The sequence below is a fragment of the Pogoniulus pusillus genome, chromosome 39 (assembly GCF_015220805.1).
Source record: "Pogoniulus pusillus isolate bPogPus1 chromosome 39, bPogPus1.pri, whole genome shotgun sequence".
NCBI classification, from domain to species: Eukaryota; Metazoa; Chordata; class Aves; order Piciformes; family Lybiidae; genus Pogoniulus; species Pogoniulus pusillus.
Genome location: NC_087302.1, coordinates 1649142 through 1672547, shown reverse-complemented (window position 1 = coordinate 1672547; position 23406 = coordinate 1649142). Strand labels below are relative to the sequence as shown.

Sequence of the window (23406 nt, the reverse complement as noted above, 5' to 3'; positions counted from 1 at the left end):
ACTTGAGGTCATTCCCTATTGTCCTAGCATCTGTTCCTTGGGAGCAGAGCCCAACCCCCAGCTGGCTGCAGCCTCCTCTCAGAGCTGCAGAGAGCAATGAGCTCTGCCCTCAGCCTCCTCTTCTCCAGGCTGCTCACCCCCAGTTCCCTCAGCTGCCCCTCCCCAGCCCTGCTCTCCAGACCCTTCCCCACCTTTCTTGCCCTTCTCTGGACCTGCTCCAGCTCCTCAAGGTCTGATTCCCCCTGGCCCAGCACTGCTGAAGGATGTGAGCTGAAATGATGGAGAAAATTCACTTCTCCTTAGGCAGGGTGGAAAGGAAAACACCAACAGTGAGGGTGGGGAGTGACTGGCACAGGTTGGGGGTGCTGAGACACTGGCACAGGCTGCCCAGGGAGGTTGTGGAGCACAGAAGCACCCAATGGGATCAAAGATCAAAGATCACATTGGGTGCTTCTGTGCTCCACAACCTCCCTGGAGGTGTTCAGGACCAGGCTGGATGAGTCCTTGAGCAGCCTGTGCTGATGGGAGGTGTCCCCTTGGAACTGGCTGAGCTTTGAGGTCCCTTCCAGCCCAACCCATTCTAGGATTCCCTGGTTCCCTGCTTGCCCCATTGATGCCTCTGCCACCTCTTTGTACCCCCATGCCCACACCATGCCCTGGCAGGATGCAGAGTGCCACATCCCCCCCAGCCACCATCCTGCCCAACCTGCTCAGGCAGCACCTCCTGAGCACAGCCAGACCTTGGCTCTGGTCCCTTCCAACCCATTCCTGTGCAAAGTGCCTGGCACATGGGCAGTGATTCGGGCAGAGGGTCCCTGCACTGCAGTGCCACCCTGCTGGCTGGACCCTGCAGGGCTCCTCCTGTCTGCAGGAAGCTTGGATGCAGAACGGCAGAGCATCCTTCCCTGCTGCACATCCCCGCGGCACCAGGTTGCTATTTAAAGCAGCCAGCAGAGGATCTGAGCCCATGCCCTACACTTCCCAAGCATGGCACTGCCACTGTGACCTGCTGGCACAGAGCAGCAGCGACACTGATGCTGGCCGAAGGATGCAGGGGAGAGAGGGAGGAGGCTTCAGGCAGCAGAAATCCCTGGGAACTGCCCTCTCCTGGAAATCAGTCGCAAAGGAGAGGAGGAGGAGGAGAAGGAGGAGGAGGAGGCTGGGGGAGCCGAGCTCTCAGCTGCCACTTGTTTTCTTGCCTTGGTTTTTTTCTTCCCTGCTGCAATTAAAAGCAGCCACCCAGGCGGTGCCTCCCCGAGCCTGCTAAGAGAAGCGTGGCAGAGAAATCCGGGAGCTGGGAGGAAAATCCCACCCCTCGATCTGCATTTCAGATGGATTCCAGCCCCTGTCAGTCTCTGCGGGATTACAGCGCCGGAGACAGCGACCCTGAGCCGCTGGGAAAGCCAGGGAGGGGAATCAGGGGAGGGAAAGCAGTGCGGAGGACGCAGGAGTCAGCCTCCCCCTGCCAGCTCCTTGGCTTCAGGAGAAGGTTTGGTACCCAGCTCCGAGATGCCTTCCTGCTGGAGGATGGGAATGGCTGTTTGGGGGGGGGGGGGGGGGGGGGGGGGGGGGGAGGGGGGCAGGGGTTGGCAGGGCTGCCCCAGGGAATCTTAAGAGAGGGATGGGTTGGAAGGGGTCTGAGAGATCAGCCAGTGCCAAACCCTCTGCCGTGGGCAGGGACAGCTCCCACCAGCACAGGGTGCTCAAGGACTCATCCAGCCTGGCCTTGGACAGCTCTCCAGGGAGGTGGTGGAGCACAGAAGCACCCAATGTGATCTTTGATCTTTGATCACGTTGGGTGCTTCTGTGCTCCACAACCTCCCTGGGCAACCTGTGCCAGGGTCTCAGCACCCTCAACCTGTGCCAGTCTCTCCCCACCCTCACTCTCAACAACTCCTTCCTCCTCTCCACTCTCCCTCTCCCCTCTCCCACCTCAAACCCATTCTCCCTCCTCCTGCCACTCCCAGCCCTTGCCCAAAGTCCCTCCCCAGCTCTCCTGCAGCCCCTTCAGGCACTGGAAGGTTGCTCTGAGGTCTCCTTGCAGCCTTCTCTTCTCCAAGCTCAACAGCCCCAACTCTCCCAGCAGCAGAAGTTCTCCACCCTCTGATCTCCTCGGTGGCCTCCTCTAGAGTCTCTCCAGCAGCTCCATGTCCTTGTGCTGTGTTGCCCAGAGCTGGAGGCAGAGCTGCAGGGGAGGTCTGAGCAGAGCAGAGGAACAGGATCCCCTCCCTGTGCTGCTGCTCTCCCTGCTCTGCCTGCAGCCCAGCACATGCCTGGTTCTTGTGCTGCCAGCACACATTGCTGCCTCACGTTGAGGTTTTCTTTCAGCACCCAACACCCCCAAGTCCTTCTCCTCCAGACTGCAAGGCTGGGGATGGAAATCAGAGCAAGGAACACACCAGCTGCACTGCTTTGGGTGCCCCCCCCCCAGCCTGCAGGCTGCTGAGCAGCCCCGGATGGATCTTACCCTGCTTGCCCACAGCACCAAAAGCACTGAGAGGCAGCTCCAGCAGGGGAACTTCATCTTTAGCAAAGAGCCTGGATCCTTTCCTGCTCCTTCTGCTCCAGATGGAGTTCAACAGCTCCAAGTGCAGGGTGCTGCACTTTGGCCACAGCAATCCCATGCAGAGATACAGGCTGGGGTCAGAGTGGCTGAGAGCAGCCAGACAGAGAGGGATCTGGGGGTGCTGATTGATACCCACCTGAACATGAGCCAGCAGTGTGCCCAGGTGGCCAAGAGAGCCAGTGGCATCCTGGCCTGCATCAGCAATGGTGTGGCCAGCAGGAGCAGGGAGGTCATTCTGCCCCTGGACTCTGCACTGCTTAGACCACACCTTGAGTGCTGTGTTCAGTTCTGGGCCCCCCAGTTTAGGAGGGACATTGAGATGCTTGAGCGTGTCCAGAGAAGGGCGACGAGGCTGGGGAGAGGCCTTGAGCACAGCCCTACGAGGAGAGGCTGAGGGAGCTGGGATTGGTTAGCCTGGAGAAGAGGAGGCTCAGGGCAGACCTTATTGCTGTCTGCAACTACCTGAGGGGAGGTTGTGGCCAGGAGGAGGTTGCTCTCTTCTCTCAGGTGGCCAGCACCAGAACGAGAGGACACAGCCTCAGGCTGTGCCAGGGGAGATTTAGGCTGGAGGTGAGGAGAAAGTTCTTCCCTGAGAGAGTCATTGGCCACTGGAATGGGCTGCCCGGGGAGGTGGTGGAGTCGCCGTCCCTGGAGCTGTTCAAGGCAGGACTGGACGTGGCACTTGGTGCCATGGTCTGGCCTTGAGCTCTGTGCTAAAGGGTTGGACTTGATGAGCTGTGAGGTCTCTTCCAGCCCTGATGATACTGTGACACTGTGAGACTGTGAAACACAGACCTGTCCTCCCCCCCCCCCCCCCCCCCCGTGATATTTTCCCTTCCTCCCTCCCAAATGCCAGCTCCTGTCAGCACTCCCACACCCACTCCCACCTCCCGGCACTGCCTGCTCACAGAGGAGCCCTCCAGGCACTGATTGCTCCCAGCCGTGTCCCTCAGCAGCCACAGATCCATGGAATGGGTCGGGCTGGAAGGGATCTTAGAGATCATCCAGGTCCAAAACCCCCTTCCCAGAGCCCAGGCTGTGCTGGGGAAGGTTGGCTTGGATGGGGGCTGTGGCACTCTGCATCCTGCCAGGGCATGGTGGCAGCTGGATGCTGTGGTGTGGGCATGGGGGTACAGAGAGGTCCATCATGGGGCAGGCAGGGAATCAGGGAACCCTGGAATGGGTTGGGTTGGAAGGGATCTTAGAGATCATCCAGTTCCAGCCTCACACACACACCCCAGAGCCAAGGTCTGGCTGTGCTGGGGAGGTGCTGCCCAGGCAGGTTGGGCTGGGTGGTGGCAGGGGGACGTGGCACTCTGCATCCTGCCAGGCCATGGGGGCACAGAGAGGTGGCAGAGCCATCAGTGGGGCAGGCAGGAATCCTGGAACCCTGGAATGGGTTGGGTTGGAAGGGATCTTAGAGATCATCCAGATCCACTACCCCACACACACCCCAGAGCCATGGTCTGGCTGTGCTGGGGAGGTGCTGTCAGGCAGGTTGGGCTGGGTGGGGGCTGGGGGGATGTGGCACTCTGCATCCTGCCAGGCCATGGGGGCACAGAGAGCCCTCATGGGGTAGACAGGGAATCCTGGAATGGGTTGGGTTGGAAGGGATCTTAGAGATCATCCAGGTCCAAAACCCCCTTCCCAGAGCCCAGGCTGTGCTGAGGAAGGTTGGCTTGGATGGTGGCTGGGGGCAGGTTGGGCTGGATGGGGGCAGAGGGATGTGGCACTCTGCATCCTGCCAGGGCATGGTGGCAGCTGGATGCTGTGGTGTGGGCATGGGGGTACAGAGAGGTCCATCATGGGGCAGGCAGGGAATCAGGGAACCCTGGAATGGGTTGGGTTGGAAGGGATCTTAGAGATCATCCAGATCCAAGGGGGACACCTCCCACCAGCACAGGTTGGTCAAAGCTTCATCCAGCCTGGCCTTGAACACCTCTCCAGGGAGGTTGTGGAGCACAGAAGCACCCAATGTGATCAAAGATCACATTGGGTGCTTCTGTGCTCCACAACCTCCCTGGGCAAACCTGTGCCAGTGTCTCATCACCCCCAAGCTGTGCCAGTGTCTGCCCACCCTCACTGTCAAGAATCCCTTTGCTTGGTCAGGACTGCCCCTCCTCATGCCTGGCACTTCTCCCAAGGCAGCTGTAAAGCAGGGAGTTGCTGCTGCATTTAACACCTCTCTGGGAATAAAAATCAGGCAACAGCTTCAAAATCCTCCTCCAGTTAACAGCCTGGAGCCCCCCAGCTCCCTTTTGAGAGCCATCTGGGAAACCTCAGCTCCACCAAAGCATTCTTTAGGAAGAAGAAACGAGTGGTAAGAGAAGGTTTCAAGGCTTGCTGGAGCTGCCAGTGTCTGCTGGGAGAGGTGGAGTGGCACTGCCCAAGCAGGCACACCAAAGTCCCTCCCTGTTCCCAAGCAGTGATGACCTCCAGCAGCATTTCCACTTGGGTCCCAGCTGGGGCTCAGCATCCTCTGAGGCTCCAGGGCTGCCTCTTAGAGTCTCAGTGTAAGCTGCCACCTCTGACACAGTGCCAGGCTCTGACTCTGCTGCCACTGACTCATGGCCATGATCTCTCGACCCAGCACTCCACAACCCCAACACCTGCCCAGCATAGGCTCACTCAGCCTCCCCCTCCTCATGCCACCATCCTCACCCCTCGTCCCCACCAGCCCTGCAGGAGCTGTCTGCATCAGCAAGGCTTGCAAAAAGAGCCCTCCAAAGGTACAGACAAGGAGGTTTCCAGCCTGGTTTTTACTCTCAGCACCTTCTGAGACAACTGAGACTGGCAGCAACCCAAATCTCCAGCAGGTTCAGTCTCCCAGGGCCTGCACTTCAACTGCTGGTGAGGGCCAAGGCACAGCTGGGCTGTGTGAGACCCAGGGAGCCTTCTCCATGAGGCCAGAGAGCTGCCTGGAGATGGAGCAGTTGTTTAATCCCACATCTGCCAAGCCAGAGCCACCCTGGAAAGCCAGATCCATGCATCAGCCCCACCACCAGAGCCTGCCAGTCTGGGGCCTCCTCCTTACCCTCCAGCTGGTGATGCAGAGCCCAGACAACCTCTGCTCTGCCTCTTGGTACAAAAGAGATGCAGGAAGAGCAAGCACCAAAGCTGGGAAGTCCAATGTGCACCTCAGCACCTCCAGGACCAGTGCAGTTCTTCCACACCAGATTCATAGAATCAGAGAATCAGCCAGGTTGGCAGAGAGCTCCAAGCTCAGCCAGTCCAACCTAGCACCCAGCCCTGGCCAATCACCCAGACCATGGCACTAAGTGCCTCATCCAGGCTTTGCTTGAAGACCCCCAGGGACAGTGCCTCCACCACCTCCCTGGGCAGCCCATTCCAATGCCAATCACTCTCTCTGTGAAGAACTTCTTCCTAACATCCAGCCTAGACCTACCCTGGCACAGCTTGAGACTGTGTCCCCTTGTTCTATTGCTGGGTGCCTGGGAGAAGAGCCCAACCCCACCTGGCTACAATGTCCCTTCAGGTAGTTGTAGACAGCAATGAGGTCCCCCCTGAGCCTCCTCTTCTCCAGGCTGCACACCCCCAGCTCCCTCAGCCTCTTCTCATAGGATTTGTGCTCCAGGCCCCTCACCAGCTTTGTTGCCCTTCTCTGGGCATGTTCCAGCACCTCAACATCCTTCTTGAATTGAGGGGCCCAGAACTGGACACAGCACTCAAGGTGTGCTGGTGGCTCCCTGGCAAACCTGCAGGATCAGTTCCCCTTCCCAGCCAGCACTGCCCTGAGAGGCAGGGAGCAGCACAACTGTGGTGTGCCCAGGAACACAGGTACCCAGCACCCCAGACCCTCCAACTGCCCATCTGCTCCAAAGCCCAGGCAGCACCACAGCCAAGGAGCTCCTGACCCACGCAGGCAGGTTCACCTGGGCACCACCCTCCAGCTCACACCTTGCCCTGAAGGGGCACAGTGGTGCCAAACCCACCGGGAGAGCCTCACTCCAGCACAGAGCAGATGGTGGCAAAGGAGCTCCAGCGAAGGGCTTTGCCAAGCCTGACTTGGCCAAGCCAGGAGGTCCCTGAAGGTTTATGCAGAGCTTGAACACAACGCAGCTTCCCGAGCCAATTGCTGTGCTAATGATGCAATTTAGGGAATAAACAAGGCCCTGAAGGCAGGTGGCATTCAGGAGGAAATCACAGCGTCTGCAGGCAGCCTGCCACAGCCAGCCTGAGGTGGCACCAGCCAACAGAGGATGGGCACCAGTGTGAGTACAGCTGGAGCTGCCCAAGCTGGCTGGATGCTCACTGGGCTGGTCCAACCCTGAGCACAGTGGGCATCTTCCTGGTGCCAACATCCAGGCTGGAGCAGCTTGGCAGGCATTTAACTGGTGCTAAGCTGGAAGCTGAACCAGCCCCATAAGCATGCCCATGGCCCACAAGAGCTCTGGCCCAGCACAGCTGATAGAGCCCAGAGCTGGGCACTGGGTGGCTGCTCACTGGGGCTGACAGGAGCCCAGAGCTGGGCACTGGGTGGCTGCTCACTGGGGCTGACAAGAGCCCAGAGCTGGGCACTGGGTGGGTGCTCACTGGGGCTGACAGGAGCCCAGAGCTGGGCACTGGGTGGGTGCTCACTGGGGCTGACAGGAGTCCAGAGCTGGGCACTGGGTGGGTGCTCACTGGGGCTGACAAGAGCCCAGAGCTGGGCACTGGGTGGCTGCTCACTGGGGCTGACAGGAGCCCAGAGCTGGGCACTGGGTGGGTGCTCACTGGGGCTGACAGGAGCCCAGAGCTGGGCACTGGGTGGGTGCTCACTGGGGCTGACAGGAGCCCAGAGCTGGGCACTGGGTGGGTGCTCACTGGGGCTGGCAGGAGCCCAGAGCTGGGCACTGGGTGGGTGCTCAGTGGGGCTGACAAGAGCCCAGAGCTGGGCACTGGGTGGCTGCTCACTGGGGCTGAGAGGAACCCAGAGCTGGGCACTGGGTGGCTGCTCACTGGGGCTGGCAGGAGCCCAGAGCAGGGCACTGGGTGGCTGCTCACTGGGGCTGGCAGGAGCCCAGAGCTGGGCACTGGGTGGGTGCTCAGTGGGGCTGACAAGAGCCCAGAGCTGGGCACTGGGTGGGTGCTCACTGGGGCTGGCAGGAGCCCGGAGCTGGGCACTGGGTGGGTGCTCACTGGGGCTGGCAGGAGCCCGGAGCTGGGCACTGGGTGGGTGCTCAGTGGGGCTGACAAGAGCCCAGAGCTGGGCACTGGGTGGGTGCTCACTGGGGCTGGCAGGAGCCCGGAGCTGGGCACTGGGTGGGTGCTCACTGGGGCTGGCAGGAGCCCGGAGCTGGGCACTAGGTGGGTGCTCAGTGGGGCTGGCAGGAGCCCGGAGCTGGGCACTGGGTGGGTGCTCAGTGGGGCTGGCAGGAGCCCGGAGCTGGGCACTAGGTGGGTGCTCAGTGGGGCTGGCAGGAGCCCGGAGCTGGGCACTGGGTGGGTGCTCAGTGGGGCTGGCAGGAGCCCGGAGCTGGGCACTAGGTGGGTGCTCAGTGGGGCTGGCAGGAGCCCGGAGCTGGGCACTGGGTGGGTGCTCACTGGGGCTGGCAGGAGCCCGGAGGTGGGCACGGGCTGGGTGCTGGAGGGCTGGAGTCGGTCCGGAGGGATGCAGGAGCAGTGGGACCGGAGAGGAGCAGCAGCAGGCCAGGGAAGGAGCAGCCTCGCCAGGATGTTTGCCCTCCCCCGCAGAGTGAGGTGGAAGCATGTCGGGGAGCGGGGGGGATGCAAAGGGGCACCTCGGGACGACACCGGGGGGGTGGCAGCAGCAGCCAAGAGCAGCTGAAGAGGACGGACCCCCCCCAATCCACACTCCCGGGCTACAGGAGGCACCCCCACACCACACCATGCAGCCTCCGGGGAGGTGGACGTGTCGTGGGTGTCCCCCCCCTCCTCCAGCCCTGCTGCCGGCACGGCCAGAGCCACAGGGCAGCAGCGCATCCGCGGCCAGCGGCGGAGGGGGGCGAGCAGCAGCGCGGGTCCGGTGCCCTCCCTGCGGGCACAGCCGGGACACGGCGAGTTGCCCGGCGCGGGGGAGAGGGCGAGATGCCTGCAGCCCATCGGAAACGGCGCAGCTCAGCACCACCACCCCCTCCCCGACCCAGACGACCCCCCCAGGGAATAAGGGGACACCAGACAAAGCACCCCCGAAGGGAGGCGCCCCCATCCCGGGGGACAGAGCATCCCCGCGGGGCACGGCCGGCGGCAGCATCCCCAGCCCGGCCACACCCGCGGGGGGAACGCGGAGCCGAACTCCGACCGGCGCAGCCCTCCCGGGGGAGCTGAGCATCCCTTCGCGGGGGGAGGGGGGGGGGGGGGGCACAGAGCATCCTCGGTGGGGGGAGGCAAAAAAGGGCAAACCCTCCGAGTCCAGCCCCACGGTGATGGGTAGGGGGGGGGCAGATGCGGGGCCGAGCATCCCCTGCCCGCGGCCGACAGCCTCCGCCCGGCTCGGCGGGGGCCGCAGCATCCCCCCCGGGGGGCAGCGGGAGGCCGCCCGGCCCCGCCCGCACTCACCGAGCGCCGAAGTCGCTGGAAGCCGCCGCCGCTGCCGCCGCTGCCCGCCCCGGGCCCGCCCACTGCGTCACCGGCCCCGCCGCGACCCGCCCCGGGCCCGCCCCGCCGGGGGGCGAGGATGGGCGAGGATGGGCAGGGGGCGAGGCAGCGTGGGCGGGAAGGAGGCCACCTGGGGGGGGGGGGGGCATGGACACGCCGGAGGGGAGGGGACCCCCCCCGGGGACGCAGAAGGGTGAGGAGGGGAGCAGGATGCTGCGGGGGGGCTCAGAACGCTCAGGTCCGGGGTCTGGGGGTGAGGGGGGGAGAGAGGTCAAGAACCTCCCGAAGGGTCTGCACTGGCACCGGCGCTGCTTGGAGCTGAGGTGCCCAGAGCAGGGCAGCAAGGCTGGGGAGGGGCCTGGAGCAGAGCCCTGAGAGGAGAGGCTGAGGGAGCTGGGGGGGTGCAGCCTGCAGCAGAGGAGGCTCAGGGCAGAGCTCATTGCTGTCTGCAGCTGCCTGCAGGGAGGCTGTAGCCAGGTGGGGTTGGGCTCTGCTGCCAGGCAGCCAGGGCCAGAAGAAGGGGATACAGCCTCAAGCTGTGCCAGGGCAGGTCTAGGCTGGATGTTGTTAGGAAGTTGTTGTCAGAGAGAGTGATTGGCACTGGAATGGGCTGCCCAGGGAGGTGGTGGAGTGGCTGTGGCTGGAGGCGTTGCAGCCAAGCCTGGCTGGGGCACTGAGTGCCATGGTCTGGTTGGTTGGGCAGGGCTGGGTGCTAGGCTGGGCTGGAGGAGCTTGGAGCTCTCTGCCAACCTGCCTGATTCTGTGATTCTGTGCCATGGGCACCCTGGGCAAGGCTGCAGGTGACACCAAGCTGTGGTGCAGCTGACACCTGAGGAACAGAATCCGTCCAGAGGGACCTGGACAGGCTGGAGAGATGCGAGAGGGAACCTCATGAGGCTCAACAAGGCCAAGGGCAAGCTCCTGCAGCTGGGCTGGGGCTGAGGGGCTGGGGAGCAGCCCTCTGGAGAAGGGCCTGGGGGTGCTGGGGGTGCAGAGCTGGGCAGGAGCTGGCACCGAGCGCTGCCAGCCCAGCCCCAGCCTGGCCTGGGCTGATCCCAGCAGCCTGGGCAGCAGGGGCAGGGAGGGGATCCTGCCCCTCTGCTGTGCCTGCTCAGACCCCCCCTGCAGTGCTGGGGCAGCTCTGGAGCCCTCAGCACAGACAGGGACCTGCTGGGGCAGGGCCAGAGGAGGCCACAGCAGTGCTGGCAGGGCTGGAAGGGCTCTGCTGGGAGCCAGGCTGAGAGCTGGGGGGGTACAGCCTGGCGGGGAGAAGGCTGCAGGGAGACCTTCTGGTGGCCTTGCAGTGCTGCAAGGGGTAGAGGAGAGATAGGGATGGACTCTTGATCAGGGAGAGTAGTGCCAGGCCAAGGGGAGATGGTTTGGAAGTGAAGGAGGCAGCTTGAGAGTGGAGAGGAGGCAGAAATGTTTGCCCCTGAGGCTGGGGAGAGCCTGTGCCAGGCTGCCCAGAGAGCTGGGAGCTGCCCCACGGCTGGCAGCACTGCAGGGCAGGTTGTGTGGGGCTGTGAGCAGCCTGCTCTGGCTGGGGGTGCCCCTGCTGGGTGCAGGGGGCTGGAGTGGACTGGGACACCTGTCCAGGTCCTTCCCAACCCAACCCATTCCATGATTCTAAACCTCCAAGGACAGAGACTTCTCCTGGGCAGCAGCAGCCCCCTCGGGGTTTAGCAGCCTCTGTGGGGCTGGGACTCTCCTGAGGGCTTTGGACATTCCCCAGGGTCTTGGCCAGGGCTGGAGGGAGCATGGCAGGGGCAGTGCAGGCTGGGGGGCAGCCAAACCCTGGCATCCCCTTTGTGCCTCCAGCTGAGGAGAGCCTGGGCTATGGGGGCCAAGCAGGGATCCCACATCCCCTCCTCACCCCCAGGTCCCCTCTGAGTCAGGGCTGGTGGGGACCTGTCCCCTCCTGATTTCAGTGCTGATAGGACCTGTCCCCTCCTGATTTCACTGCTGGAGGGGACCTGTCCCCTCCTGATTTCACTGCTGATGGGACCTGTCCCCTCCTGATTTCACTGCTGATGGGACCTGTCCCCTCCTGATTTCACTGCTGATGGGACCTGTCCCCTCCTGATTTCACTGCTGATGGGACCTGTCCCCCTCCTGATTTCACTGCTGATGGGACCTGTCCCCTCCTGATTTCACTGCTGATGGGACCTGTCCCCTCCTGATCTCACTGCTGATAGGGACCTGTCCCCTCCTGATTTCACTGCTGATAGGACCTGTCCCCTCCTGATTTCACTGCTGATAGGACCTGTCCCCTCCTGATCTCACTGCTGATGGGGACCTGTCCCCTCCTGATTTCACTGCTGATGGGGACCTGTCCCCTCCTGATTTCACTGCTGATAGGGACCTGTCCCCTCCTGATTTCAGTGCTGATGGGACCTGTCCCCCTCCTGATTTCAGTGCTGATGGGACCTGTCCCCTCCTGATTTCACTGCTGATGGGACCTGTCCCCCTCCTGATTTCACTGCTGATGGGACCTGTCCCCCTCCTGATTTCACTGCTCATAGGGACCTGTCCCCTCCTGATCTCACTGCTGATGGGGACCTGTCCCCTCCTGATTTCACTGCTGGTAGGGACCTGTCCCCCTCCTGATTTCACTGCTGGTGGGGACCTGTCCCCTCCTGATTTCACTGCTGGTAGGGACCTGTCCCCCTCCTGAATTCACTGCTGGTGGATGCTGAGGCTGCAGCACTGCCCTGGGCTCCCTCCCTGAGAGCAGACTGAAAAGGAGGATGAGACACACTGCCCATGGGCTGCAGTGGAGCAGCTGGAAGGGGAACCCCCTCCAGCACCCTGCCCAGCACGAGGAGGCACCATTAGCAGATAAATGATTCATTCAGGGCCCCTGGAACCATACTAAGCTACTGCTGCCCTTGCACAGCCATCAGCACCCCTTAGACAGTCCTCCCCCAGGCCACCACCTTCTCAGCCTTCTCACAGCTGGGCATGATCTGGGGATCACCAGAGAGCAGCTCCCTCAGCAAGGGACTCTGAGCTCCTCTCTGCCCTGCCTGGAGGGCTTTGGGGAGGTCTCAGAGACAGGGGAGACCCTTCTGGCTCTCCACAACTCCCCAGGAGGAGGTTGGAGCCAGGTGGGGTTGGTTTCCTCTCCCAGGCAGCAAAGGACAGGGCAAGAGAGCCTCAAGCTGCTGCAGCAGAGGTTTAGGTTGGGAATGATTCCTCCCCCAGGGGGTGCCGAGGGCAGTGCTGAGAGCCCCCATCCCTGGAGGGGTTTTGGGGCCATGGGGAGGTGGTGCTGAGGGCTGTGCTTCAGTGGGGCCCTGGCAGCACTGGGGCCAGCCCCAGACTCCAGCTTCAAGGCCTTTTCCAATTCAGTGATGCTAAGATCCCCCTTCGTGGGTGTCAGATTGTTTCACAGCCACAAGAAGGGGGGGAAGGAGGAACCAGGAAATTCCACACCTGCCAGCCTGGCCTCAGTGCTAGGCCAGGGCATGGAGCAGGTCATCTGGAGTGCCACCACACAGCACCTCCAGCATGGCCAAGGGCTCAGGACCAGCCAGCAGGGGTTTAGGCAGGGCAGGTCCTGCCTGACCAACCTGAGCTCCTGTTCTGATCAGGTTCCTGCCTGGTGCATGTGGGGCAGGTGTGGATGGAGTCTGCCTGGACTGCAGCAAAGCCTCTGACACCATCTGCCACAAGCAGCTCCTGGCACAGCTGCAGCTCCTGGCTGGGACAGATTCACTCTGATAGGAGTCAAGAACTGGCTGCAGGGCTGGGCCCGGAGGGTGGTGGTGAATGGTGCCACAGCCAGTTGGCAGCTGGCACCAGTGGTGTGCCCCAGGGATCAGTGCTGGGCACAGTCCTGGTCAGTATCTTTACTGATGATCTGGAGCAGGGCATTGAGTCCAGCAGCAGTGAGTTTGCAAATGGCACCAAGCTGGGAGCAGCTGTGGAGCTGTTGGAGGGGAGCAGAGCCCTGCAGAGGGACCTGGCCAGGCTGCATGGGTGGGCAGAGGCCAAGGGGATGAGACTGAACAAGGCCAAGTGCAGGGTTCTGCACTTTGGCCACAGCAACCCCAAGCAGCACTACAGGCTGGGGCCAGAGTGGCTGAGAGCAGCCAGGCAGAGAGGGCCCTGGGGGTGCTGGCAGAGAGGAGCTGCAGAGGAGGCAGCAGTGCCCAGGTGGGCAGCAGAGCCAATGGCATCCTGGGCTGGCTCAGGAGCAGTGTGGGCAGCAGGACAAGGGAGGTTCTTGTGCCCCTGTGCTCAGCACTGCTCAGGCCACCCCTGCAGTGCTGTGTCCAGCTCTGGGCTCCTCCATTGCAGAGAGATGCTGAGGTGCTGGAAGGTGTTTGGAGAAGGGCAGCAAGGCTGGGGAGGGGCCTGGAGCACAGCCCTGTGAGGAGAGGCTGAGGGAGCTGGGGGGGTGCAGCCTGCAGCAGAGGAGGCTCAGGGCAGAGCTCATTGCTGCCTGCAGCTGCCTGCAGGGAGGCTGTAGCCAGGTGGGGTTGGGCTCTGCTGCCAGGCAGCCAGGGACAGAAGAAGGGGACAGAGGCTGAAGCTGTGCCAGGGCAGGTCTAGGCTGGATGTTGTTAGGAAGTTGTTGTCAGAGAGAGTGATTGGCACTGGAATGGGCTGCCCAGGGAGGTGGTGGAGTGGCTGTGGCTGGAGGTGTTTCAGAGGAGGCTGCATGAGGGCTCAGTTGATTAGAGGCTGATAGGGATAGGTTGGGCTGGGCCAGCTCAGAGCTCTTTCCCAACCTGGGTACCTCTGGTTCTGGGGCAGGACTCTGAGCTCTGCACTGCTGGGCAGAATGCTGAGGGCAGCCCCCAGGGCCCTCCTTGCTGGGAGGGTTGGGCTGAGCCTTTGAGGCCTCTGCCACTGGGAGCAGTGGGGACACAGCTACCTGGGAGACCTTCCTTAGTGGGACACAGGAGCCAGCAGTCCTGGAGACCTTGGTCCCTGGGAGGGCTGGGGGGGACAAAGGGCATGGCTGTGAGGAGAGGCTGGGGGACCTGGGGCTGCTTAGGCTGGAGAAGGAGAGATGAGAGGGGATTTGTTTAATGGCTATAAACACCTGAGGGCTGGGGGTCAGCAGGGGGGCACAGGCTCTGCTCACTGCTCCCTGGCACAGGACAAGCAGCAGTGGATGGAAGCTGCAGCACAGGAGGTTGCAGCTCAGCACAAGAGGCAACTTCTTGCCTGGAAGGCTCCCAGAGCCCTGGCACAGGCTGCCCAGAGAGGCTGTGGAGTCTCCTTGTGTGGAGCCTTCCCAGGCCTGTCTGGATGTGTTCTGTGTGCCCTGGGCTGGGTTGGGTGGTGCTGCTCTGGCAGGGGGCTTGGACTGGATGAGCTCTTTGGGTCCCTTCCAGCCCCTGCCATCTGGGCTCTGGGATGCTGTGACAGTTGCCTCGGAGGTCTCTGTCCCTGGGCGGGCTGGGGGGGGATGAATTCACTCTGACACCTCCATCACTGGCCAGGCTGGGGCAGGAACTGCCTCAGCATCTCTCCTCCCGGGGCCGCTGCTCCCTGCCCCCCATCCCCTCTGCCCCCATCCCCTCTGCCCCCCATACTCTCTGCCCCCCGTCCCCTCTCCCCCCATGGCCTCTCCCCCCTCCCCTCTGCCCCATCCCCTCCCCCCCAAGGCCTTTTCTCCCCTTCCCTCCTCCCACCTCCCCCCCGCCCCCTCCCTCCCCGTGACGTCATCTCGCCGCGCCGCGGTCGCGGGGGTGACGCCATGGCGCGGCGCGGGGGGGGCGCTGCGGCCGCGGCCCCGGTGCGGCCCGGGCGGGACATGGCCCCGCGGGGCCCTCCCGGCGCCGCCATGCCCAAGCGGGGCGGCCGCAAGCGCCTCAAGTTCCGCGCCCACGACCTCTGCTCCGAGCGCGGTGAGCACGGCCCGGGCCCGCCGCGGCGGCGGGAGGGAGGGAGGCAGGGGCCAGGCTCGGCCGTGCCTGCAGCCGGGACCGGGCCGCGGGGCGAGGCCCAGCCCGCACTGGGCCCCGGAGCGGCGGGGCCAGGCCGGAGCCGGAGTGCGGCTGAAGGAGAGCAGGGCCAGGCCGGAGCCGGAGTGCGGCTGAAGGAGAGCAGAGCCAGGCCGGAGCCGGAGTGCGGCTGAAGGAGAGCAGGGCCAGGCCGGAGCCGGAGTGCGGCTGAAGGAGAGCAGGGCCAGGCCGGAGCCGGAGTGCGGCTGAAGGAGAGCAGGGCCAGGCCGGAGCCGGAGTGCGGCTTAAGGAGAGCAGAGCCAGGCCGGAGCCGGAGTGCGGCTTAAGGAGAGCAGAGCCAGGCCGGAGCCGGAGTGCGGCTTAAGGAGAGCAGGGCCAGGCCGGAGCCGGAGTGCGGCTTAAGGAGAGCAGGGCCAGGCCGGCCCCGGCTGGGCGCAGGGCGGGGGCTGGGCCGGGAGGCCTCAGTGCTGCCTGCGGCTGCCCGAGGGGAGGCTGCGGCCGGGCGGGGGTTGGGCTCTGCTGCCAGCACCCAGGCACGGAGCGAGAGGACACAGCCTCGGAGTGCGCCAGGGCAGGTTCAGGCTGGGGGCCACAGCAAGGGAGAGTGGCGTTGGGTGGCGTGGCCGGGGGGCGGTGGTTGCCCGTCCCTGGCGGCGCTCGGGCGGAGGCTGGAGGTGGCACTTGGTGCCGTGGGCAGGGGCCTGAGGGGGTAGGTTGGGCTCGGTAGTCCTGAAGGGCTTTCCCTGCCTGGTTAATGCTGTGGTTAGGGCCTCGAGGCTGAAGCGGCCTCTCCTGAGGGGCTGAGGGTTGGCTTGCAGGAGGGGAGGTGAGAAGGGCTCAGCCTCACCCGGGAGGGGAGCAGGCAGCAGACTGGCTCCACCGGGGAGGTGTGGGCCTGGCCTGCTGGGGGGGTGTGGGGAGCAGCTCCTGGTCTCTGCAGGAGCAGCCTGGGCCGAAGGGACCAGCCAGGCTTGACGTGGACTGGAGAGGGAGCTGTGGGCTTTGGTGCTGCTTGGGATGGAGGAAGGGAGATCCTGCTGGACTTGGGCTTCTGAGGGCTCCCAGCCCACACCTCTTTTGGGGTGCCAGTTCTGCACGCCCTGCTCAAGCCTCTGTTCCCCTGGGGGGTGTCTCTTCAAGGGATCCCAGCTCTGAGCTCTTCTGCTCCCTGCCCTCTAATCCATAATCCCCCTGACTCCTCTCTCCTCACTCCCCTGCAGTGACAGTGGCAGATTATGCCAACTCAGACCCAGCTGTGGTGAAAACTGGACGGGTGAAAAAGGCTGTGGCCAATGCAGTGCAGCAGGAAGGTGAGTCTGCACTGGGAGCCTGCCTGCCCTGGGCTGCCTCCCCTTTTTGTTGCCCTCTGCATGATTTGGGAAACTCCTCCTCCATGAGCTGTGAAAATCTGCCTTGTTTGGTGCCTGAGGATGGGTCTGTGCCTTGGCAGAAAGGAGTGGTTAGGATCTTGGACAGGAGGCTTTGCAGAAAGCCTGTTGAAAGTTGCTGTGTCTTCATCAGCATGATGTGGAAGGCTCTTTGGTCCTGTAATCATTGGGTGTTTGCTCCTGCTTGGAGGAGAAAAGTGGCATGGTAGGAGTCTTCATTAGTTTAGTACCTCAGGTTCCTTTAGTACCAGGCTGGATGGGAGGGCAGAGGCCAATGGGATGAGACTGAACAAGGCCAAGGGCAGGGTTCTGCACTTTGGCCACAACAACCCCAAGCAGCACTACAGGCTGGGGCCAGAGTGGCTGAGAGCAGCCAGGCAGAGAGGGAGCTGGGGGTGGTGGGAGAGAGGAGCTGCAGAGGAGGCAGCAGTGCCCAGGTGGGCAGCAGAGCCAATGGCATCCTGGGCTGGCTCAGGAGCAGTGTGGGCAGCAGGACAAGGGAGGTTCTTGTGCCCCTGTGCTCAGCACTGCTCAGGCCACCCCTGCAGTGCTGTGTCCAGTTCTGGGCCCCTCCCTTGCAGAGAGATGCTGAGGTGCTGGAAGGTGTTTGGAGAAGGGCAGCAAGGCTGGGGAGGGGCCTGGAGCACAGCCCTGTGAGGAGAGGCTGAGGGAGCTGGGGGGGTGCAGCCTGCAGCAGAGGAGGCTCAGGGCAGAGCTCATTGCTGCCTGCAGCTGCCTGCAGGGAGGCTGTAGCCAGGTGGGGTTGGGCTCTGCTGCCAGGCAGCCAGGGCCAGAAGAAGGGGACAGAGTCTGAAGCTGTGCCAGGGCAGGTCTAGGCTGGATGTTGTTAGGAAGTTGTTGTCAGAGAGAGTGATTGGCACTGGAATGGGCTGCCCAGGGAGGTGGTGGAGTGGCTGTGGCTGGAGGTGTTGCAGCCAAGCCTGGCTGGGGCACTGAGTGCCATGGTCTGGTTGGTTGGGCAGGGCTGGGTGCTAGGCTGGGCTGGAGGAGCTTGGAGCTCTCTGCCAACCTGCCTGATTCTGTGTTAAAGAGTGCACAGCTTTATTAGCAGGTAAAGCTCCTTGCAGAGGGAATAGGGTTCTGATAGCTCTGATAAACTATTCCCCTCTGCCCTGTAAGGAGCTATCTTGAGGGTGTTGCTGTGTGCTTGGTGAACTCTATCAGCAAGCAGCTTCCTGGAAAAGTGCTGCAGGGTTTTATCTCCTTCCTCCATGCCCTGGAGCTGCTGGCAGCACTCTGAGCTCACACAGCCTGGGTGCTTCAGGACGGCAGTGTTTAGGTCTTGCCCCTTCAGTGGCCCTGGGGACACCTGTTGGGAGTGGCTGTTGTCACTGTGACAGAGAGGACTAAACCCTTCTGATGGGAGATGTTTTGTTCTGGTGCTGCAATCTCAACACCTTTAAAGCCCTTGGCTTGAGCTGCTACCATGGGGAGCTTGGTGCATGTCCTTCTTTGCTACTACTTGGCAAGCTTTTAAGGTGAGGGCACTTCCCTCTTCTGCTGCCTCTTTGGTCATAAGCTGAGGCCTCCCCCATCCCATTCTCTCTCCTCTTCACCCTCTGTATCCTCTCTGTCTTTGAGGCAGTGTCTCAAAGTGCTGCACTTCAGTCTCAAGCCTGGCAAACTTGTCAGTGTTGGACTTGATGATCTTAAAGGTCTTTTCCAGCCAAGGTAGTTCTGTGATTCTGGAACTTGTCTTTTCTCCCTGCTCCACCCTGGCATCCACCATCACCCCTCTCCTGAAGCCCTGCTCTTTCTGCCTCATTTCCATGCTGTCAGGCTGACTCCAGCTTGCAGAAGTTCCCTGCCCTCCCCTTTCCACACTGGAGCATTCCCCCTCCTTACATGGGGATCCTCAGGATTTCTGAACTGGGGATTCAGTCCAGCAGCAGTGAGTTTGCAGATGGCACCAAGCTAGGAGCAGCTGTGGAGCTGTTGGAGGGGAGCAGAGCCCTGCAGAGGGACCTGGCCAGGCTGCATGGGTGGGCAGAGGCCAATGGGATGAGACTGAACAAGGCCAAGTGCAGGGTTCTGCACTTTGGCCACAGCAACCCCAAGCAGCACTACAGGCTGGGGCCAGAGTGGCTGAGAGCAGCCAGGCAGAGAGGGCCCTGGGGGTGCTGGCAGAGAGGAGCTGCAGAGGAGGCAGCAGTGCCCAGGTGGGCAGCAGAGCCAATGGCATCCTGGGCTGGCTCAGGAGCAGTGTGGGCAGCAGGAGCAGGGAGGTTCTTGTGCCCCTGTGCTCAGCACTGCTCAGGCCACCCCTGCAGTGCTGTGTCCAGTTCTGGGCCCCTCCATTGCAGAGAGATGCTGAGGTGCTGGAAGGTGTTTGGAGAAGGGCAGCAAGGCTGGGGAGGGGCCTGGAGCACAGCCCTGTGAGGAGAGGCTGAGGGAGCTGGGGGGGTGCAGCCTGGAGCAGAGGAGGCTCAGGGCAGAGCTCATTGCTGCCTGCAGCTGCCTGCAGAGAGGCTGTAGCCAGGTGGGGTTGGGCTCTGCTGCCAGGCAGCCAGGGCCAGAAGAAGGGGACAGAGGCTGAAGCTGTGCCAGGGCAGGTTGAGGCTGGATGTTGTTAGGAAGTTGTTGGCAGAGAGAGTGATTGGCACTGGAATGGGCTGCCCAGGGAGGTGGTGGAGTGGCTGTGGCTGGAGGTGTTGCAGCCAAGCCTGGCTGGGGCACTGAGTGCCATGGTCTGGTTGGTTGGGCAGGGCTGGAGGAGCTTGGAACTCTCTTGCAACCTGCTGGATTCTGTGGTTCTCCTCCCCAGCCTTATCTGCTGCAGCCATGATGCATGAAGCAGCCTTATCTGCTGCAGGTGCCACCGTGACCTGGGGACAGCCAGCAGGGGACAGAGCCTTTGGCCTCAGCCACCTCCTGTCACTTGGCTCCAAGTAAATGTGGAGCTGCCAGCGAGCAGAGAGCTCCTGAGGGAGAGGAGCAAAGCCAGGGGGTGTTTCCCTGAGCTTTTTTGCTCCCCATGCCCACCCTAGGAGTGAGGGTTAAGGTCTGGGCAGGGGAGTGGCACATGGCTCACTTGTGCTGCCCACCCAGGTGTGGCTTTTTCCTTTGCAGGCTGACAGGTTTTTGTAACCTCCTCTCTGACCCCCTGCCAGCTTTTGGCCTCTCTTCCTCAGCTGTATTTGATGTCCTAACTTGCTGCCCTTCCTCTTGCTTTTCCTTTTTGCCTCTGAAAGGCCACAGAGAGAGGGCAGAGTGGCTGGGCAGGGAGGGCACTGCCCTGCACACGTGCAGCTTACAGAGCAAACTCTGCCCAGTGAGCTGGAGCTGGTTCAGCCAAGCACTGGAAGTCTCTGGTCAGTGTAGCAGTCAGGTGCTAGCCCAGGGCTCTCCCATCTCCTGTCCTACCACTTCAAAGCCTGCTCTGTGCTTAGAAATGAGGACATTCCTCACCTGAATTCATTCATGGCCACTTCCTACCTTTTGGTTGTTGTTTTCCCCTGCCACTCTGTCACTTGGATTCAAGTTGTGCTTAGAATCATAGAAGCTGGAATGGGTTTAGATTGAAAGGGACCTCAAAGCTCAGCCAGATCCAACCTCCTGCCATAGGCAGGGACAGCTCCCACTGGAACAGGTTGCTCAAGGACTCATCCAGCCTGGTCCTGAGCACCTCCAGGGAGGTTGTGGAGCACAGAAGCACCCAATGTGATCTTTGATCTTTGATCACATTGGGTGCTTCTGTGCTCCACAACCTCTCTGGGCAACCTGTGCCAGTCTCTCACCACCCTCAACCTGTGCCAGTCTCTCACCACCCTCCCTGCAAAAAACTTCTGCCTCACATCCACTTTCAATCTCCCCTCTGCCACTTCAAACCCATTCCTCCTCCTCCTCCTCCTCTCATTCCCAGACCTTCTCAATAGTCCCTCCCCAGCCCTCCTGCAGCCCCCTTCAGATCCTGCAAAGCCACTTCAAGCTCTCCTGGAAGCTTTCTGCAGCCTGCACAGCCCCAACTCTCTCAGCCTGTGCTCAGAGCAGAGCTGCTGCAGCCCTCTCAGCATCTTGGTGGCCTCCTCTGCACTGGCTCAAACACTTCCATGTCCTGCTTGTGCTGGGGGCTCCAGAACTGCCCCCAGGACTCCAGGTAGGGTCTAATGACAGCAGAGTTCTCACTCTTTGGTGGCTTTGATGACTGTGATGTTGTTCCTGGGCTTCAGTTTGTGCATGAGTGGTGCCAGCCTGCCCTGGCATGGTCAAGTGCCTCTTGGTAAAACTCCTTGTCCTCACCCAGCACACTGGGTTAAAATTCAACCTCCTTGAGTGAACTTTAGAGCCTCTTTGCCAAGTGTGTGTAGTGGGTTAGGTGACTGTGGCTGATCCTCACCCAGCTGTCAGGTAGGACTGCACCTTGCTGTTTCCCAGCTGTCAGTCTTGTGGATTTTCCTGCCCTAAGGAGCCCTCAGTTCACAGATGCAAGTTTCTGAAGTCATCTTTCCAGCAGGGATGTGTCCAAACATCTTTATTGATGACCTGGATGAGGGGATTGAGTCCAGCAGCAGTAAGTTTGCAGATGACACCAAGCTAGGAGCAGCTGTGGACCTCTTGGAGGGTAGCAGAGCCCTGCAGGGGGACCTGGCCAGGCTGCATGGGTGGGCAGAGGCCAATGGGATGAGACTGAACAAGGCTAAGTGCAGGGTTCTGCACTTTGGCCACAACAACCCCAAGCAGCACTACAGGCTGGGGCCAGAGTGGCTGAGAGCAGCCAGGAGGAAAGGGACCTGGGGTTACTGATAGAGAGTAAGCTGAAGATGAGCCAGCAGTGTGCCCAGGTGGGCAAGAGAGCCAATGGCATCCTGGGCTGGCTCAGGAGCAGTGTGGGCAGCAGGACAAGGGAGGTTCTTGTGCCCCTGTGCTCAGCACTGCTCAGGCCACCCCTGCAGTGCTGTGTCCAGTTCTGGGCCCCTCAATGCAAGAGAGATGTTGAGGTGCTGGAACATGTCCAGAGAAGGGCAACAAAGCTGGTGAGGGGCCTGGAGCAGAGCCCTGTGAGGAGAGGCTGAGGGAGCTGGGGGTGTGCAGCCTGGAGAAGAGGAGGCTCAGAGGTGATCTTATTACTGTCTACAACTACCTGAAGGGGCATTGTAGCCAGGTGGGGTTGGGCTCTTCTCCCAGGCAACCAGCAATAGAACAAGGGGACACAGTCTCAAGTTGTGCCAGGGCAGGTCTAGGCTGGATGTTAGGAAGAAGTTCTTCCCAGAGAGAGTGATTGGCACTGGAATGGGCTGCCCAGGGAGGTGGTGGAGGCACCGTGCCTGGGGGTGTTCAAGAAAAGCCTGGATGAGGCACTTAGTGCCATGGTCTGGTTGACTGGACAGGGCTGGGTGCTAGGTTGGACTGGCTGAGCTTGGAGCTCTCTTCCAACCTGCTTGATTCTATGATTCTATCTCCCCAGAGGCAGCAAAAACCTCTCAAACCCAACTGCCTCAACTTGCTGTTGTCCTCATTAGGTCAGAGTCTTGCCCTTGGCTGAATTCCAGGGTAAGTGTAGCTCCTGTGTCACAGAATCCCAGAATGTTAGAGGTTGGAAGGGACCTCTGGAGATGATCCAGTCCAACCCCCCAGCCAGAGCAGGACCATCCAGGGAAGGACATACAGGAACACATCAAGCTGGGGCTTGAAAGTCTGCAGAGAAGGAGATTCCACAGCCTCTCTGGGCAGCCTGCTCCAGTCCTCCAGCAGCCTCACCCCAAAGAAGTTTCTCCTCATATCCCAGGTGGAACTTCCTGGCTTCCAGTCTGTGCCCACTGCCACTTGTCCTGTCACAGGACACCACTGCACAGAGCCTGGCCCCTGCTTCTTGCCCCCCACCCTTTAGCTCTTGCTGGACATTGCTCAGATCCCCTCTGGGGCTGCTCTTCTCCAGACTCAGTAGCCTCAGGGCTCTCAGCCTTCCCTCACACAGCTCTTCCTGTCCCTTCAGCATCCTCATAGCCTCCACTGGGCTCCCCCCACCAGATCCCTGTCCCTCTTGACCTGGGTAGCCCAGAACTAGACACAGTACTTCAGAGTAGAGGCAGAGAAGAACCTCTCTTGACCTGCTGGCCACACTTGTGTATGCCCCACAGGAGAGCTTTTGCCTCCTTGGGCACAAGGGCACATTGCTGTCCATGCAGGACTGATTGGCCAGCAGGACTCCAGGGTCCCTCTCTGTGGAGCTGCCTTCCAGCAACTCAGCCCCACACCTCCTCTCTGTGCTTGCCACTCAGCTGCTTTGCTGCTGCATTGTGTGTCCTTGGCTTTCATCCTGCTGAGGGGGGGGGAGTTGCTCTTCTCTGTGTTCCTAGACCAGGAGCAGAGTGGGTGCTGGCTCTGCAGGCTGAGCAGTGGCCACCTGAGGAAGCTGTGGTGTGCAGGACACGACCATGCAGCCTGCTCTCTTGGGAGCTATGAACACAGTCACAGTTTCACAGTATCATCAGGGTTGGAAGAGACCTCACAGCTCATCAAGCCCAACCCTTTAGCACAGAGCTCAAGGCCAGACCATGGCACCAAGTGCCACGTCCAGTCCTGCCTTGAACAGCTCCAGGGACGGCGACTCCACCACCTCCCCGGGCAGCCCATTCCAGTGTCCAATGACTCTCTCAGGGAAGAACTTTCTCCTCACCTCCAGCCTAAATCTTCCCTGGCACAGCCTGAGGCTGTGTCCTCTCCTTCTGGTGCTGGCCACCTGAGAGAAGAGAGCAACCTCCTCCTGGCCACAACCTCCCCTCAGGTAGTTGCAGACAGCAATAAGGTCACCCCTGAGCCTCCTCTTCTCCAGGCTAACCAATCCCAGCTCCCTCAGCCTCTCCTCGTAGGGCTGTGCTCAAGGCCTCTCCCCAGCCTCGTTGCCCTTCTCTGGACACGCTCAAGCATCTCAATGTCCCTCCTAAACTGGGGGGCCCAGAACTGAACACAGCACTCAAGGTGTGGTCTAAGCAGTGCAGAGTCCAGGGGCAGA

General features: G+C 61.6%; 2 protein-coding genes across 6 annotated transcripts in view; one reads left to right on the top strand and one right to left on the bottom strand.

Annotated features, from left to right (window-relative positions):
- The window catches only part of PPFIA4 (PTPRF interacting protein alpha 4), a 115738-nt gene extending 106580 nt beyond the window's left edge, over positions 1 to 9158 (bottom strand). For all 4 annotated transcript variants that reach the window (XM_064173428.1, XM_064173429.1, XM_064173430.1 and 1 more), the window contains exon 1: positions 9086 to 9158. The gene's annotated coding sequence lies outside the window, so the exon portion shown is untranslated. The remainder of the gene's footprint in view (positions 1 to 9085) is intronic.
- A 5699-nt stretch (positions 9159 to 14857) lies between these two features.
- The window catches only part of TMEM183A (transmembrane protein 183A), a 32961-nt gene continuing 24412 nt past the window's right edge, over positions 14858 to 23406 (top strand). For both annotated transcript variants that reach the window (XM_064173437.1, XM_064173438.1), the window contains exons 1-2: positions 14858 to 14988; positions 16266 to 16355. In XM_064173437.1, coding sequence (XP_064029507.1) covers positions 14895 to 14988; positions 16266 to 16355 — 184 coding nt within the window. In that variant the 5' untranslated portion in view covers positions 14858 to 14894. The remainder of the gene's footprint in view (positions 14989 to 16265; positions 16356 to 23406) is intronic.